This window comes from Curcuma longa, chromosome 6 (assembly GCF_044706935.1).
Source record: "Curcuma longa cultivar G26 ecotype Majalengka, Jawa Barat chromosome 6, ITB_CL_G26_1.1, whole genome shotgun sequence".
Lineage (NCBI taxonomy): Eukaryota > Viridiplantae > Streptophyta > Magnoliopsida > Zingiberales > Zingiberaceae > Curcuma > Curcuma longa.
This window is the reverse complement of record NC_133866.1, coordinates 4045411-4064284: the sequence shown is the minus strand read 5'-3', so window position 1 is coordinate 4064284 and position 18874 is coordinate 4045411. Positions and strand designations below refer to the sequence as shown.

At 38.4% G+C, this 18874-nt stretch overlaps 2 protein-coding genes and 2 pseudogenes across 2 annotated transcripts; 1 reads left to right on the top strand and 3 right to left on the bottom strand.

Moving 5' to 3' along the window:
• LOC141830456 (protein tesmin/TSO1-like CXC 5) overlaps positions 1-5393 on the bottom strand; it is a 32859-nt pseudogene extending 27466 nt beyond the window's left edge.
• A 5362-nt stretch (positions 5394-10755) lies between these two features.
• LOC141830726 (transcription factor bHLH78-like) lies at positions 10756-13000 on the top strand (annotated as a pseudogene).
• Positions 13001-14687: 1687 nt separating this feature from the next.
• LOC141830455 (uncharacterized protein At5g48480-like) lies at positions 14688-15249 on the bottom strand. The gene is made up of 2 exons (XM_074717890.1): positions 15011-15249; positions 14688-14928 (listed from the first exon to the last, which is right to left on the bottom strand). The coding sequence occupies exons 1-2, from the start codon at positions 15247-15249 to the stop codon at positions 14688-14690; spliced, it is 480 nt and encodes a 159-aa protein (XP_074573991.1).
• A 2668-nt stretch (positions 15250-17917) lies between these two features.
• On the bottom strand, positions 17918-18624 carry LOC141830980 (uncharacterized). Its single transcript, XM_074718432.1, has 2 exons — positions 18551-18624; positions 17918-18491 (listed from the first exon to the last, which is right to left on the bottom strand). The coding sequence occupies exons 1-2, from the start codon at positions 18560-18562 to the stop codon at positions 18108-18110; spliced, it is 396 nt and encodes a 131-aa protein (XP_074574533.1). The 5' UTR covers positions 18563-18624; the 3' UTR covers positions 17918-18107.
• Between the last annotated feature and the right edge of the window lie 250 nt (positions 18625-18874).

The following is an 18874-nucleotide window of genomic DNA, read 5'->3' as shown; positions in this document are numbered from 1 at the left end:
CTAAAATCCTACGACATTCAACTTAGACACAAGGGAGAAATATGAAATGGCTAGCTCATAGAAAAATAGTCTCATGTACTTCTGCCTATCTATACGGGCATTCTTTTATACCAATTTGAGAACGAATGGGAGAGGACCTCACCGTGCACCCCCCGCGCACTCCTCACACATCTGTTTGCATTCTCAAAATGTGTCCCAACTACTTCTACCACACTCCCATCCACCCAGCTACCCCCCCCCCCCCCCCTACTAGTCCACTTCGGATCGCAGAGTGGTGACACCGCCTTTAAGTATATCCCCCCCCCCCTCCTTCATACTTAGTCCACGTCGAATCGCAGAGTGGCGACTCCACCTTTAGGTTTGTTGCCTGAACCTTGAATTCGGTATAGGATCGAACCTATATGGTTCTTTGTTGACTGAGTCTTGTGTCTATCACGTGTTCCCTACGCGTCTCAAAACGTGTCCCAACTACTTCTAACACATGCCCATCCACCTAACTATCCCCCTCCTTCGTACTTAGTCCACGTTAGATCCGATGAATCCATATATATCTCTACAACAGTACGATATTGTCCACTTTGGGCTCACTGATGATTTTATTTTTGAATTTTACCCAAAAGGCCTCGTACCAATGAGATATTTTTCATCTTATAACCTTAGGATCTTTTCATGTATTTTCAATGTAAGACTTTGATTATATCCCAACAATCTACCTCTAAAACAAAGGACCACTGGAAGCCCCCTTAATAGTCCCAACGAACTCCTTATTTGTATGGGTCCCAACGAACCCTCATCCTTAATAGTCTCAACCCCCTTATAGGATCCCCCATCTCCGCTCTGATACCACTGTTAGATCTGATGGAATCCATATATATCTCCACAATAGTACGATATTGTTCACTTTGAACTCACACTCTCATAATTTTATTTTTGAATTTTACCCAAAAAGTCTCGTACCAATATGATATTTTTCATCTTATAACCTAGGATCTTTTTATGTATTTTCAATATGAAACTTTGATTATATCCCAACAACTCCACTTTTAACATATCAGTCCGACCTTGAATTCGGTGTAGGATAGAACCTATATGACTCTATGTTAGACCGAGTCTTATGTCTATCATGTGGCCCTACGCGTTCTCAGAACATGTCCCAACTACTTCTACCACCTGCCCATCCACTTAGTTATCCCCTTCCATCGTACTCAGTCCATATCAGATCGCAGAGTGACAACTCCACCTTTAGGTCTGCGATCCGACCTTGAATTCAATAGGATTGGCTCTTTGTTGACGTGGCCCCTCTATATTCTCTGCCACGTTATTGCATTTCTAGTGATATGATATGAAGTTCTTTTCTTGCTTTAGAAGAGAAGGAACAGTTAATGGAGGTCAATTTTTAAGGGAAAATTGGGAGGAAACAGGATCACACTAGTGATTGAACTGAGCTGCTCGTTGACTTTTGTGAATCTAGAGTTAGATCTGTGTGTGTATGTGAGAGAGAGTCAAACACAATGAAAGTTGCCCTTGAACAGTAGTCAAAGTGAAAGTTCGCTGCAAGGTGAGATATTGAGGCCGTGGCTGTCATATCATGAAGGTGATGGAGTTGTTGAGCCATCTTTGTCAGTTCTACGTGGCCAATTTGATAGTGTTCTTCCAAAAATCTACGTGGTGAATTTAAATATAATATTTTATTATTCTTATTAAGAATTAGTATTTGTTAATTTTTTAACTTATCCATTATTAAGTCGTTAATGTGGTAACATTATGTCGACTTAATAATGTTTAATTTAACTTCATATAAAATGATTTTATAATTTTTAAATAATAATAATAATCTGCACCAATAACATAATTACAGTCCTCCACTCTATCAACTGAGCTAAAGTCCATATTAATCTAAAAGTTAAGTAATTGTTTATGATATAATTTAACTGAAATCCCAATAAAATTATGCATGAAATGAGAGTTAATTGACAACATGTTAGTAAATCCACAACAAGCCCACAATCTGTGCAGTTGTAATACGATTACAAATTAGAGGAGAATGTGATGAGGACCAGATACAATAAAGCATATAATAATCATTTGTTACAAAATACAATGTAGCAGGAATGTGTGTTTTATTCTCCCTGTTTGTTGCATCTCTGCTTTCTCAAACTTAAGCTTCATGTCTTCATTTCGATTTGCAGTCTTCAACGGGGCATAGACGCATAGTTAAGTTGGTGACAGACTTGTTAAAATGGACATATGTTTGTTGAAGTCAAATTTTGATGAAACCAAGACAATATCCTTTCATCCTCCGTCATGATCAACTGTTGAACTTCTCAATTTATCTCCTTACAATAGTAGAAAATAGTTTAGATGCCCTTCAACGAAGCCGAGGCAATGCCCCAGTTTTCCATCTTTCTCCCTCGGTTATCTTGAGTTGCTTTAATTCTTCCTCAATTTTAAACTGGGCAACATTAGCAGCAGTCGTTTCCCTAGAGGATTCCAGGAGGCCTTGAGCTAGCATGTTTATTTGTTGACTGACGTCTTTAAGTTGGGAGATCAAGGTATTAAAATCTTCAGAAGTTTGTTTGGATACCTCAATTGATAGGGTTTTGATGGCTGAGAGGTGGCCTAAGCTTTGGGCAAAGTGAATTTGGCAAGCTAGAACTTTTGCATGGGAAAACATGCTTACCTTTCATCTGATCATAGGTAACTAGCTCAAGGAGATAGTCTCTGAACTTGGTTAGTACACCTTTCTCTTGCTCTACATAGGCCTCTGATGTACTTTGGTTGTTTGAGGAGCTTGGATCTGCAGCAGCAGCTTGAAAGGCCATAAAAATCATGTCTTTCACCACATTCCAGGAGACATTGGCTTTCCTCCTTGCTTTCTCTCTTTCGCCACATTCAGACCTAGACTCTTCTTTGCCAGATTTGTCAAGAGGAATTCCACTTGAACACTCATCAGCTGAGGTTCTGGGCATATCTAAATCTTTCTGACTCTGATCTCTGTCATAATCTGAGTGTGCAGAACATTCAACATGGCCTTCCAGCATGGATGACTCCTCAATTTGTCTATCTGAACAAGTAATTGGCAAGTGAATATGTGAATAAATCCAATGAAAACTCTTATCAATGTGAGGAAAATGATGTGAACAAAGCCCTGACACTTGTGATAAACTTTTCTTAGCCACTAGTATGTTTCAATTTTTTTTGAAATACTACTACACTAGATGATCATTTGTTTCCTTTTATCTACTTGTATTGTATCAGGCATACCAGCAACAATTTTGGCAACCTCTACAGCACCATCACCAAAAGTTAGATCTGCCATAACAAATAAAGGCTAGATCTCAAACGTTTCTGAAAAAGATCATGTATCCACAGAGAAAGAATAAAGAAAACATTTAAAATATCAGAATGTATATACCTGTAACTGACCTAAGTAGATGCCACTGGAGCAGTATTAGTAGAACTAGCTGCAGGAATGGGAGTAGAAGATGACACTTGTACAGGAGTCTTAGTCTGATAAAAAGTGTCTAGCCTCAGTAACATGAATCATAAAGATTGTTTTTAAAATATCAGATGATCCAACATACAAGTTTATCAGGCATGCTATGTACAAATAAAAGTGTGATAGTAACAAGTTTCATTGTTTTTCAATGCTTAGAACATGAAAAATGGAAGTTAGCAATCCCATGGAACAAAGAAAATGAAATTAACCCAGTAGAGGCAACTAATAACAGCCGCCTACACAATGAGAATGTCAAAACTGTCCATGGTGAACCAATATAATGTAACAAAACTGTCTATGTAGTATTGGAATACCAGAAAATACCTGTATAAAACTATTGGTGGGTTGACCATTTATAGATGTGCATGAGAACGCATCCTGCATGTTCCTCTTCCTAGATATTGTTGGAGACAGAAATATGTGAGCACTGGCAGCCCCGTTTAGGGCTGCATGCTGTCATGTAAAGAGTGCTTCCATGATCACCACGGAAGAGAGCTTTCCTCAAAGTTTTTACAGTCCAAGCATTTGCAATTTTCAGAGCAGAGAATTTTGGCTTGAAAGCACTCACAATATGTCTTGAGGCACCCAGACTTCTTACAGTGGCATCCTTTATTATGCCTTCCAAACAGAGGTTCTCCTGTTTCATTCTACATATACAACGACTATTCATGTTACCATATGGAAAACAAGTTTTAACTTTCTTACTCACAGTAGAGTACCTATGCCGCATAACAATAATTTTTTTGTATTATTATTTATCATTGCTAATCGATGAGGTGTGAGTACAAGATAATGAGAGGAGATTTTTTTTTTAAGTTTTTGATATTGGAGGGAGGGGAAAAGGCAAACATCTCTAGGGAATAAATAAACAGGTCTAAGTAGTGGTTGAATTTGACTGTGATTTTACTCATACAGTAAGATTATGCATATCGTCCTTGTACTTCTCATGAATACTTTGGTTCTCTAAATGAAGGCTCCAACCATTGGTGGCAACTGGGGAGGATAACTAGTGTTCTTGGAGAACAGAGAAAATTTAAGTCCTAGTAGGTCGGATGGACTGAGGGGTAGAAATTCATGGTGGGTCGAGGATTCGGACATCAAACAGAGGCTTTCTGTTTGAGGGGGCCTGTAGTCCTTTGTTTGAGGGGCGGATTGTTAGGTTGCAAGGGTGCAAACATAGTCCCACATCTAAAACACATGGAAAAGATCATGGATTTAAAAGGATGGAAGATATCTCTATTAGTATAAAGCCTTTTGAGGAGAGCGCAAGAATAAAACCATGAGAGCTTAGGTCCAAAATGGACAATATCATACCATTGTGGAGATAATTTGATTTCATCGGTACTAACAAAGTTATCATATTTAGCCATGCCAAATTAAATTGTTTCAGTGGATACCGATGTTTAGAAGGAACAAATGCAAGTAATAATATCATGAGTTTGTGAAAGATAAAAGGGGTATTGGAAGAAACATCAAACATAAGAGGGACATTAACTAATTCCTAAAATGGAATGTTATGGCCGTGGGGAATAGACCGAGTGGGAGGCTTGGGATTCGGCGTCCTACCAGACCCAACCCTCATGTCGACCCTCATCAGCTGACTCAACGGATAACCTGAGTCAATCCTTGGTCCGCGACCTCAACCACCGAGTCCCTTGCATCCCCGAACTTGGCTCGACTCCTAGACCCGAACCGACTCCTCACGCGGACCGACTCCTGGGCCTGAGATGACTCCTCGTTAGGCCCCGATTCCTCCTAGTCAGCTCGGTTGCACCAACCCTACGCGGACTCAGCTCAAACTCGGTTCAGACAACCTCCAACTCTTGGTGCCATGTTCCATTAAATATTACTCTTTCCATCATACAGAAGGGTCCTCCTCATGACTACTCGTCATTTCTCCTAACATACCTCTGCCACCAATCATGGTCCATACTCTGACAGATACGCGTGAAATGACCCTTCAACTGCATGTCAACGATAGGACTTCTCTTCTGACCGCTCCATTCCTTCTAACAACGTGATCACTGATGATGGAACATTCTTCTTAATTAGGATGGGACATGACGTCCCTCTCACATATATAAGGAACAATCTCCCTCCAAAGTAAGGTACGCGCGCACCCACAAATAACTCACTTTTACTGTTCTTCTTCTTTTTCTCTTCTTCTTCGCTCGCTAACTTAAGCATCGGAGTGGTCGCGCCAGAGTACCCCTGGCCTTCCCTCTCACGGTTGTGGTGTTCGCAGGTTCATTTGGCTTCACAGTCCTTATTCACTTGATCCTGTTCCATCCTGGTGTTAAGAAACCCGGTGACATGTCCAGAAACTGATCTCAACAGGAACATGGAAGGAAACAAACGAGGTGGAAGAAGTAATGGAAGACAACAGAAACAAGATCATAATCAAGATAAGATCATATGACAAGATGAATCAACCTAAAGGGTGGATCTAGGATTTTAGATTTGAATGAGTAGAGTAGGTTTTGGTTGGGCATTAACCATCACTATGAGACTCTAAAATTAATTTGTTTGTTAATTAATTAAATATATAACTGTGTAAAGTGTATAAAAACATAGAAATCCGTTTGAATTTCACCCACCCTCAGTGTAAACCTAGATAAAAATTTTCTTTGTACATGAAAACCTAGATAGTTCGACTCTAATCAATTAAATTTTAGCTAATTGTGCTCAACACATCTAGTCAATCTACTTTCTTTTGGTTCTAATATATAGAAGATCAATCTCTTGACATCATTCTTATGCCTAGCCTTCTTTGATATTCGATAACAAGTTGGTGCCTTGTGGATCCCATTATAAGATCAATAGAAAAAAGAAGAAGAAAAAATGAAGAACTAGAAATGAGCCACTCTTGGTATTACAAGGGCAATCATCTAATTTTTTTTTGTTAATCGAGGTATCCAGCTCTTGTGATTCGATTAATCTTGAAGGTGGACAGTCTGACCTCACTGATCGACCACTGAGTAAATCCGAGGGCAATCACCTAAATGAAATCTAAAAAGGTTGGCATTAATGAGATTGATAATAGTTAGCTATTGCCCTTCTAAGGCCCCTTCATGGTGTTCTTTAGATATTAACACCACCATTCATTGCTTGTCCTACAAACTCAATCTCTATCACTTTATTGACCAAAATAAATGATTGAGTTTCAGTAGTCAACTCCAAGTCAAGTTGGATTGTTCATTAGGCCATACCTTATTAATCAAAATAAGTAATGTGAGTTTAAGGAGCCAACTCCAAGTCAAGTCAAGTAGGATTGTTCTTAGGAGTCGAGTCGAGTCTAGTAGGATTGTTCATTAGGCCATACTTTGTTGACCAAAATAAGTGATGTGAGTTTAAGGAGCCAACTCTAAGTCAAGTCAAGTAGGATTGTATATTAGGAGTCGAGTCAAATAGGATTGTTCATTCGATGGTGTGGATGATTAGGGGTATTCTTTTAATTTTCCTCCAATCTACTAAGGTAAACATAGCTTAGATGACCTTCTCCTGATTTGCTTATCAGGTAAATTCGGAGCATAATTAATGTACACTTAGAGGTTGACTTATAGAATATTCTTTTCTATTGGGATTCAAACTCTAGTCCTCTTTTTGTTCCCCTCAGATTTTACCTTTATTCTTTTTGATATTTTAGGTGTTCAGACCCTTAAAGACCTGACTATTCCCAAAGATAAGTAGTCTTCTCTCTTGATTCATCCACCGGGTAAATTTGAAAGTGCTCGTATTGAAGACCATCGATAGCCGAAACATGACCTCTTTGCTGGGTGGGGACCATCTGGCCCCACCTGAATAATTGTATTTTATACTATTTTTCATAGTTTTTTTATTAAGTAAAGTATGTGCTTACTCCAATCGACGATCGAACTGTGGTGCTCAGAGAATTCATCAAGCACCTTACCGCTACACCATGCCTAAAGGACCCCTAATAATTCATTAGATATTGATGGATGTAGTCTACCTAATTAATGGCTATTACCCTATAATCCTTAGATTCTTACACTTGATGTAATCAAAGTAAACTCCAACTTTGTTACCACTTTTTGACCATGAACAATGGAACATTTAATTTGCTTCAATATGTTCTTCAAGAATCAAAAGTAAATTAAATTGTGGTGGAAATCAAGATTCACATTTCTATTATCACTAAACTCGAGTTAATTGTTGTGGCCTCAATTAATGATTCATCCATTATATATATAAAATAAGACTAGCCACCTTGAAATTTATTTGGCTAATGATTGCCTACACATTGAGGGTTGTTGTTGATTTCATTAGAAGATAGAGATCAAATCAAGAGGAATATTGTTTGGTATGTGAATCGTGACAAATTAATATTCTTTTGATAAAGATAGAAATTAAATGGTTTTAGATCATTATTATGGTGATTAAGAAAACCACTCCTAAATGACTAAAAATATGATAGCTAGCTATAATAGCCCTTCAAAAGGCAATTTAGACATTAAATTTTATATTTGTTAATAAAGAATAAATGTTCTATCAATGTGGAATCTTTTATAAAGATAAATGCAATGATTGATTAGCTCATAAGACAGACGTACGGATCTAAGATAGGATTGTCTTGGATTCTAGTCTAATCCAAAAAAATTTTACATAGATATTTATAGTTTATAATTTGACATCAAAGAGAATTGACGTGTTCTTTCTTTTTCTTTTTCTATTTGTTCATTTTATTTTGATGTTTAACTCACCCCTTTCACATCTAAAGCCCAGCTCACGTATAATTCCTAGATCCATCCTTGCTCATAAGGGAGGAATGCTTAACCCTTTTTATGAAAGAAATTATTTCTTTAATCCCTATTAACCTATTCATAATTATATCAAACAACTAAGTGTGTTAAATTTACTCGATAGGCAAGCTAGAGAAAAGATTGTTTACCTTCATGATTAATTAGGCGAAGTTCAATTTAGGGTGGGCAGGCTATTGATTAAAATAAATAATAATAATGAATGAAATATAATCTTAAGTCATTTGATTAAAACACTATGATTATTGAGAGAATGAACATTCTTTCTTTTTATTTGAATGGTGTCCAATCAAACCAAATGTTGTTTTTAATTTCCTCCACTTTCATGTGATTGGAAACATGAAGGACATAGCAATAGTCATAGAATATAAAAATGTGGTCATTGCTCCACAAGATGGAGAGCTTAAAAAAAGTGATGAATTAGGTGGAAGTGTACCCTAAACTTTTGTTCAATAGTTTAATTTTAGCTCAACATTTTTTATTTTTTATTTTAATTCAAGTATCAAAATTTTACTTATTAATCTAAGAGGTAAATTCTTCTTATCAAATAAATTCATAGTATAATTCATGCATGTGCACCAAAAACTTGATCTCTCATTTAGAATTTAAATTTTAATATGTTTATTATTCTTTTAAGTGAGGTAGATAATATTATTTTGATAAATGAGATATGTAAAAAAATAAATGTTAAATTCAAATCTGGATAGAAAATGCTGAAAGTGAAAAGTTTTAGGTTTAGTAGAGTAAAGATAGAATATATAAAATTAAATTTAGAAATATTAGATGTAATAAGATAATTATTAAAATAGAAGATGACTAATTGTTTGTAAATAAAAGTTTTAAGTATTTAATATTAAATGTAATGAGATAATTGTTAAAATAGAAGATGACTAGTCGTTTGTAAATAAGAGTTTTAAATATTTAATATTAGATGTAATGAGATAATTGTTAAAATAAAAGATGACTTGTTATTTGTAAATAAGAGTTTTAAGTATTTAATATTTTTTTGAAAGAAATATCTTATATAAAATAAAAATAGGAGGGTTAAAATAAAAAATATATTAGATATTTTTTGTTTATAGAGTACTTTTAATATTTAAAAGGAAGTTTATAGATCTATTATGTTATATAGAGTTGAATATATTAAATTATGGTTTGAATATATGAATAAAAGATTAAAATTACAAAAATGAAAATATTAAAATAGATATATATATACGAAGATGGATAAAATAGAAATTAAAAATATTTTTTAAAAAATTTAAAAGACAAATTTAAAAAGTGATATCCAATCAAATAAAATGTTAGTTTTTCCTCCACTTTCACGTGATTGGAAAAGGACATAGCCATAGCCGTAGAATTTAAAAATGTGATCGTTGCTCCACAAGATGGAAAGCTAAAACAAAAAGTAATGAATTAGGTGGAAGTGTACCCTAAACTATTGTACAATAGTTTTAATTGTTGTGATGCTCGGAGGGTGAATGTTAGTAACTATCTAGTGGATTTACTAAAATGGATAAAAGTTAAAATAATATTTTTTTTTCATCATAATCAATTATAATTTTTTGATTTATCTTCTTATAAATAATCATGGAATCGATCATGTGAGGACCGTTGAGATGAATATTTCAATTTTTATTAAAATTAATAATCATCTTATTTTTTACTTTATCTGATATAGATACGTAAAATATGAAATCAAACTCTACATTTAAAAATTAATTACTCTTAAAATTCAGATATCTTGTATAAAAAAATAAACTTAATTTTAGTTTAATCACTAATCTCAAAAATAAATAATCTTTCTTATTCATCTATTGAATAAATTTAAAATGAAATATACTCAAAATTTTATTTCTATCCTATTCATCAAGTTTAAATTATAATTTTTTCATTTATGCACTCCGTGTAAATTCCCGAGGCATAATTGAATTGGTTATAATGAACAGACTTATTGAAGTGGACAAAAGTTTAATTTCGATAAAGTTGAGATAATGCCCTTCTTCAGTCATGGCCAACTGCAACTTGTTGATATTGATTTATCTCCTCATAAATGATCGTGAGACCGATCGTATAGGATTATTGAAATGACGAATTCTATTTTTTTAAAGTACCTTATCAATTATTTTTTTTTTTAAGGAAATTAATTTTTTTTAATAGGACTAAGTTTTCATATTAATTTAGAAGCACTAATATTGTCAAGTAGTGGCATAATTATATTAATAAATAATAAAAGTTCATTAATAATTGTTAAACTTTATAAATGATTTTAAAATGTCACATTCTAAAGTTTGAAAAGTCATTGTTTTAATTAGTACCTTTAAGTGAGTGACACCCTTTTAAGAATAATACTAAATAAATATATAAAAAATATTAATTTTTCCCTTTATTTTTTTTTTTACCAAAACTAACTGTATCAGTCTTTCTTCTTCGTCTTCTTCCTCCTCCTCTCTTTACCCGAAGCTGAGCAAATCCCCATAAAAGGTTACCGCTGGTGGAGGGGCACATACGCCTCCTCCGCCTCGCCGCTGGCGTCCAAAGCCCGGCATCCTGTCACCGCCTCTTGCGGTGACTCTATCTCGCCTCCCTTCCTCTATATATGCTCCGAGGTCAACAGCCATGCCTTTCTCCTCGCTTTCTTCTCTTCTGCTCTCTTCCTTCTTCCGCCACCTCCTTCTCCATCCTTCTTCTTCTTCGTCGTCGTCGTCGTCTTTCCGAGCTTAAATATCTCGCCTTTTCCCCTTTTTCCTGCTTCTCGCGGCGGTTTTCGGTGTCGGGAATGGAAAAGGAGCGATTTTTCGGTGGCGGCTGGAAGTCGGCGCACGCGGGTCTGCTGCCGGAGGTGAACGCCTCCGCCGGAGGTGAGCATCTGCCGCATTCCTTCGTCGGCTTCGGGTGGGAGCAGCCTGTGCACCAGGAGGCCTACGCGCAGCAGCTCGAGTCGGCGCTCAGCTCCCTCGTCTCGTCGCCGTCGTCCAACGCTCCGGACGGCAACGACAGCGTGGTCATTCGCGAGCTCATCGGACGGCTCGGCAGCATCTGCAACTCCGGGAACGTCTCCCCTTCCTCGCGGTACCACAGCGCGCACGCTTCCTACTACAGCACGCCGCTCAGTTCTCCCCCCAAGCTCAATCTCGCCGGGGAGGATCACCAGCAGCAGGGCATGCTCGTGAACCAAGTGGCGGCCGCGCGGTTAACCGCGCCGTTCGCCGCCGACCAGGGGTTCGCGGAGAGAGCTGCAAGGTTCTCCTGCTTCGGCGCCGCTGAGGCAGGCCAGCTCTCGAGGGTTTCCAGCAGACAGTCTCTGGCGAAGGAGGTAGCAGCATCCTACGCGGTGATGGCAGGGTCGTCGTCGTCGCCGGAGCCTTCGTCGGCGTCGGAGAAGTTAGGGCGGAAGCGGAAAGCGGCTCCGAAGGGCAAAGGAAAAGCGGCGCCGTCATCTTCCCCCGCCATGGATCCTCCCGAGGCAAGCCCCAAAATCGAATCTTTCATCGAGGCATCGAATTTCTGCGAACTCATTCATTCACCTTCCGCAGGAGGAAAATTCTGATTCAAAGAGAAGCAAACCAGCGGAAGCCAGCGGCGCCGACAAGGATGCTCCCGTCAACCCCAAGACCGAACAGAACAGCAGCGACGACGGCAATGCCAAGCCGCCGGAGCCGCCCAAGGACTACATCCATGTCAGGGCAAGAAGAGGGCAAGCCACCGATAGCCATAGCCTCGCCGAGAGGGTAAGCAAAGAACTCATCTTGCTGTGCCATAGTGCTTCCGCCATTAATGTCTTCTTCTTCTTCTTCTTCACCAGGTCAGAAGAGAGAAGATCAGCGAGAGGATGAAGCTACTGCAAGATCTTGTGCCAGGCTGCAACAAGGTAGAATTTTGCTAACATTTCCAATATTTTCCAGACATTTAAATCGTTCTTGTGCCTTTGAATTGAAGGTCACAGGAAAGGCTGTTATGCTCGATGAGATCATCAACTATGTGCAGTCATTGCAGCGGCAAGTCGAGGTAGAACTCCCCAATTTCTTTCAATCAGCAAAACCAGACTTCCTGTTTAACTAAAATTGTGTTCATCTGGTTTCAGTTCTTGTCCATGAAGCTGGCCACCTTGAATCCCCAACTCGAGTTCGACATGGAGACTCTCCTCTCGAAAGAAGTAACACTCTTCGTTCGTTCGTTCGTTCGTTCATTCGATATGTTCATCATGTTTGAATTGTCTTGTGGTTTAGATGCATCAAGCTCATGTACCATTGCCACAGCAAGCCTTTCCATTAGACATGGCAACCTCAGCTTTCTCTTTTGCTCAGCCACCTCTCAAGTTTGCCAGAACCAGCTGGATTCGATGTTTCCTATCGATGGATCGATCAATCATGTAATGATAATGCAATGCTTTGGACACAAATTCAAGAATAACCTGACTGACCCCAAACTTGGTGAACTTGTTTGCAGCTTGCAAATCTCTGGGAAGACGACCTCCGGTACATCGTTCAGGCCGAGTTCCCGCAGAGCCAGGAGGCACCATTCTCCTCCCGAACTCTCCGAACCGACTGAATTGAATCATGTGTGTGATTGCTTAGGATACAGATGCATTTTGTACATATCTACCTACCAATCAATGAATGTGTGTGAAACAAGTAGAGGAAGAAGACCCAAACTAACTGACTGCATTAGAGCTGATGAAGAAGAACTCAGAGGAAAATTTGGTAGGTTGATGAAGGAATAACACATGTTTTGTATGATCCTGATAAACTAAAGCTATTTTTTATAAATCAAATCGAATTGCTTATTGTCAAAACATATGATCTTTGGTTGCATCTATTTCAGCTGGAAGTCAGAAACATATGTTTAATTAAGTGGAAGTTTGAAGCTGTCTTCTTAGTTTTTCCACCATTGATTGAGCTGGAATCCATTTCTGCATTCAATGGGACAAAATACAACAACAATTTTGAATTAAAAAAATAAAGATGATCTTTTATTCACTGCAGCATGTTGAGGCAAGACCAATAACCTATTAGGGTTGGACAGCATGTCTCTATTAATAGTATAATTAATGATGGTATTAAAAAATTTATGGTATCTAATTCCATCTGAATTTCTTCCTTTTTTTTCAAACATAGGAGAAGTTCTTTGATTCCTATTGATAAAGAGTGTATGATATTTTCCCCATAATTCCTATGGAAGATCTACTTCTTGTTTCCTCTTTTTCCTAGGATCAAGATTTCACAGACGATGTTGAGACGATGACAAATCCGTTGCATTCAAATAAAATATGTTTCCGATGTTAACTAGATCGACGTCAGATTAGGCGACGAATTTGTGCCGCATCATAAACAGTAATTAAAAAAAAACTACCTTGAAACATATTTAATTTCTCTGCTGCTTGTCTGAACTGTTGTTGGTTTCAGATAGGAACAAGCATGATTTGAGTTTTTGGTTCCTTTTTCCTGCTGAAGTGAAAATTTAATGGTTTTGAGCAGCTGACAGTGGATTATATTGTTCAACTCGACTCAAACACATCTAACTCATCCGAATTGACACTCCTAAATTTGCATCATCTAGTAATCCAATCCTTGGAGATACTTCAAGTTGACCTATCAAAAATCTTAAGTTACCTCGACCATCTTATAAAAACTCTAAGTCTTCCTTACATTCTATAAGTTAGATTAAAGACCACTAAATCACAACAATGTTACTAGTACGTCAAAGCTATTCAAACAAATTGCCTATCTAGGTCAATAAGTAATCAGTTTACCTAAGTCCTGAATCACCTAATTATAAGTACTGGCATGGAGCTCCTAAGGTAACACTCAACACCTAGAAGGTAGATTGTATCATCACTATCAAATTATTTTAGAAACAAACCCAAAATGCATTAATTAATATCAAGGGTCCTCGAATCCATTTCCAAGCTTGATGATTGATTATCAATGAGGTCGATGTTCCACATAGCATCATGCTCGATCTAGTAAACTCATCATCTAAGCTCGACCATTCAAAATGCTTTACTAAATCATTGAAAGAGTTAGAGCAGACTTAATCGTAAGAAGGAACCATACCTTCTGCTGCTCCTTCACAGTTTGTGGGGGTGTCTTGTCTTGGTGCTTAACTTGCATATATTGCACACATGGAATCCAAGCTGCTGATATTAATACAAACAGAATAGCAATAGATCAAAACGGTTAATCTTAAGCAAAGAACAATTTAAAATGGTCGATCTCTGATTAGAGTTTCCCAAATCACATAGTACTCCTGCAGACGAAGAATGTTTAGGCGAATCGAAAATTTTAGGAAATGATTTGATCATCAACCTTGATGTAGCAAATCAAAAGTGCTTGCTATTATTTCATATGATTCGAATCCATTCGATGAATGCTTCGAAAAAGTTCTTGTATGAAGAGGTAGTGAATCGGCTAGGACGAATCCGATGAATCCATTTCTATGAATTCGATCTTCGGCACGGACTCGATGACCCAGACATAGTCGTACGGGTCCTTCACCTTCCCGATGACGGTATCTCCGAAATCACTATCCGCCACTTCGCTAACGAGCTCCGCACCGGCAGCTAACGCCCTCTTTACCGCCTCATCTGCGTCCTCAGTTTCGATCCAGATAGCGATCCCGGGGAAGGGAGGCGCAGCTCCGTTCTCGGCTCTGTCGACGGCACACGCTTCGCGTTCAAATGGCAGAGGAAAGCAAGAAAAGGGGGATAAAATTAAAGTGGCTTATTGCTTACCCTTCGCCAAATCGATCGCTGACGAGCAGAACAGAGGAACCGATCTTTAGCTCGGCGGCGATGATGCGAGGAAGCTGAGACTCGCGTATCGGGTACCACACCCGCCGAAGCTCCACCGCCCCGAAAGCGTCTCCGTAGAACTTCACCGCCGCCTCAGCCTTCGCCCCAGGAATCAACAGCTGCAACTTCATCCCGTACGGAGCCGCTTGACTCGTCGCTTCACTCGCCGCCGCCGCCATTGCGAGATCGAAGCTTCCCGAAAGCAACAAGAAGAGGAAAGGAAAGGACGACTGAACAAGAAGAAGCAAGAAGGTATTTATAGATAGAAAACGCAGTCCTCGAAACCGTTGGAATAACTCGAGCTCTTTCGATCCATTTACTTAAATGCACTTTGGAGAGCATAGAACTACGATACTGCCCTTCGAATCAGCCATTCAATTTTATAAAATCTCAACCGTTGGATGAGGAGACTGATTCTCAAATGAGAACGGCCGTTGGACAGGATCCGAGACCAGGAAGTCGACTCGCCTGCTACAATTACCCATCGTCACTCGCCTTGGGGACCACGCGCTGAACACGAATAGCGTCGCTCGTTTGGAACATTTAGAGTGCCACTCGACCGTCACTAGGTCGGGTCCAGAAGTGGGTCGGGTCCATGGTCTTCTTTCAGTGGGCCCCAGGGAATGAGTGTGTGAATCACAGATTAACTAAAACCGGAAAGAGTGGGGAATATTTTCATTTCATTCGATATGTATAGTTTTTCTAAATATGTCTAGCTCTCTTTTTATTGTAATTAATTTTTTTTATTATTTTTCTATTTTTCCTAGTCCTTTTGGGGGTTGGTGAGCCACGTGTAAAGATGTGTGGTTCAGATTTATTAAAATCTAAAAAAAAATTTAAAAGGAACATTTTTAAAAAAAAAACTATTATAAAAAGAGTATCTTGTTAAATCTTTTATATCAAATTATCCTTATAGATTGTACCAATCCACGTGTTAAGCTAAAAATAAAAAAGAAAGAGAACTTTTTTCAAAAAATAATTATTTTAAAAATCTAAAAAAATATTTATCTAGTTTTTAAATATATATTTAATCTATTTTAGATTTTTTAAATTTTTTTATAATTATTTTGTTTTTAAATATAAGACTCCATGTGTAATTTATTTCAAAGTGACCTCAAGTTCCGTTTATCCATTTTAAGTAACTAAAATAATATATAATAAAATTCCTACATATTCAGTTTTGAGTGGTAGTATGAAATTGTAGCATGACACTCACAATTACATGTAGTAGGTTCTACTGTATGCCAGTGGGGCCAGCTGCCAATGTGAATGTCATGCTACGATTTTATGTTGTGTATCACCACTCTTTAGTTTTAGCCAAAAAGTTATTTTTTATTATAACTAAGTTCTTCTTTGAAAAAAAATAATTTATCTTTAATTTACAAAATTTAAATACTTTTTAAATAAAATATTTTATTATTTTTATAATTGTTTGAAGAAATACAATTTAAAATCTATAACGTATATATTCTTTTGAAAAATATTCATGACATAATTTACATCACTTTTTCTTTTTAATATTTTTTAGAGAATATTTATATAATTATTTAATATATCTTATAAAAATTTAAAATGCTATTGATCTTCTCTAGTAAACAAAGGAAGAGATGATGAGTGGACCATGAAAACTTCCTTTTGCTTAAATACATACTATGAGAACATTCCTAATCGAAAATATCCCTTCACTTCCATATATGTTATGGGAGCATTCTCAATTGAGAATATCCTTTACTCCTTCTATAAAAGGTGGAATTCGTCACCTCAGTGACCCTACACGGTTGACCCACGACCATCTGTGAGGAGATAAATTGAGAAGCTACAATTAACCATGACGAAAGAGAAATATCCTTCACTCCAGTACATGCTAGCATGAGAACAATCTTGACCATAAAATATTCCTTCACTTCAATACATATTATAAAAACACATCTATTTACTCTAGCACACCATGGAAACATTTCCAACTGGGAATATCCCTTCACTCTAGTATATGTTAAGGGAACATCCCTTCACTCTAACACATACTATAGGAACATTCCTAATTAAGAACATCCTTTCACTCCAGTACATGCTATGGTACATATTATCTCTGACTAAGAATATCCTTATAAAACCAACATATTATGGGCATCCCCAATTGAGAATATCCTACAAAGTCAAATCCCTTCGAGTAACACCTTCAACCATCCTTGATAGTTGCAACTGATAGAATGACGACTATTAGTAACCGCCACTAAATACAATTACTAGGTGGCAATCAACAAAACATGTTGTAGACCAGATGGTGACCAGATGGTGATACATGGAGTCAGTCATTTCAGAAGTGGGTATGGTGCATATACTCTACTCTCGAGTTCAGGACTAACTTGAACGTCGAGGGATCATGCCGACCATCACCGACGCCCTTTAATTCGTGTTGACGTGCAAGTGGTTGCAAAGCAATTGGGACCTGTCGGGAGCAGGGCAGCCGCATCACTCCCCTTTATATCCTTTCTAGTAAACAAGGCCTTAGTTGCAAAGTGAAATGGAATTCATTAAAATTAGGGAGAGGATAAAGGATGAGGTCTCTATCACTTTGTGTGTGATAGGAAGGATGAAAATGAAAGGACATCTAAATCATGTAAAGGACATAAAGAGAGATTTGTTTTGAATGAATTTGATTCTAAGTCATGTAATTAATTAATTAATTAATTAAAAGTTTAGATCATGAAGTGGGAGGAATTATCATAAAGAGAGATTTGTTTTGAATGAATTTGATTCTATCTCTTAATTAACTTAAAATTAGTCGGTAATAATGATTATATTAAAGTCTAATAGCATTAACATGATATAGCATCGACCAACAAATTCAAGAAAGAAAACTCTTTATAATACTAATCGCAGACATTAAATATCTAATCTCCCATCAACAATTCATGCACACACACATTAACCAATAACAGACCCACTAAACACACTTTAATTATCGCCATTAACTATTAATCATCATGCTTAATACAAACTCTTATTACGTCGACCATGACGCAGATCCACTTACTTACTCATCACTGGCCTCCGCAGCCTCCTCGGCCGGCGCCGCCTCTTCCTCCGCCTCCGCCTCCGCCTCCTCCTCGGCCGGCGCTTCCTCCTCAGCCTCCAGAACGGCGGCCTCCGGCTCAGCTTCCGCCGGTTCGCTCTCGGCGGCTGGCTCTTCGGCGGGCTCCTCCTCAGGCTCCGCGGCGGCCGGATCCTCCGTCTCAGCCTCTTCCGTTGCTGCTTCCTCTGCTTCCGCTGCAGCCACCGCTGCTTCTTCTTCTTCTTCTTTTTCTTCTTCTTTGGGCTCCTCCTCAGTGGCCGCTTCGACCTCGGCGGCTGGCTCTGGCTCTGGATCGGCCGCGACGGGAGCAGGTGGTTCCTCAACCAGGACCGGAGCTGATTCGACCTGCAAATCAAACATATAAGACGGCTGAAGAAGAACCACAATTTTTAGTGGACACTCACCACGGAAGCCATGGGAGACACTGACGAAGAGCTGAGGAAGAAGAAAGGAGGAGGAGAAGAAGAAGAAGGTGGTGGCGGAGAGTGAAGAAGGAGAGGGAATTTATAGTCCTCCCATGGATGCAGCTAGTGCAGTTCAACTCCGGGTCAGACCGGACGGCCCAACCGGTCGAATATTCTGAACCGGTCGGATTTGGACGAGAAAGCAGGAAGGCGGGCCCCGCCATCACGCCGCCCGTCGGCGCCAGGTGGGCCCGCGACGAGACGGTGGGAGCCACTCTCACATGGAGGGAGAGTTTGGGCTGGCCCAGTGGGCCCACCCTCTAC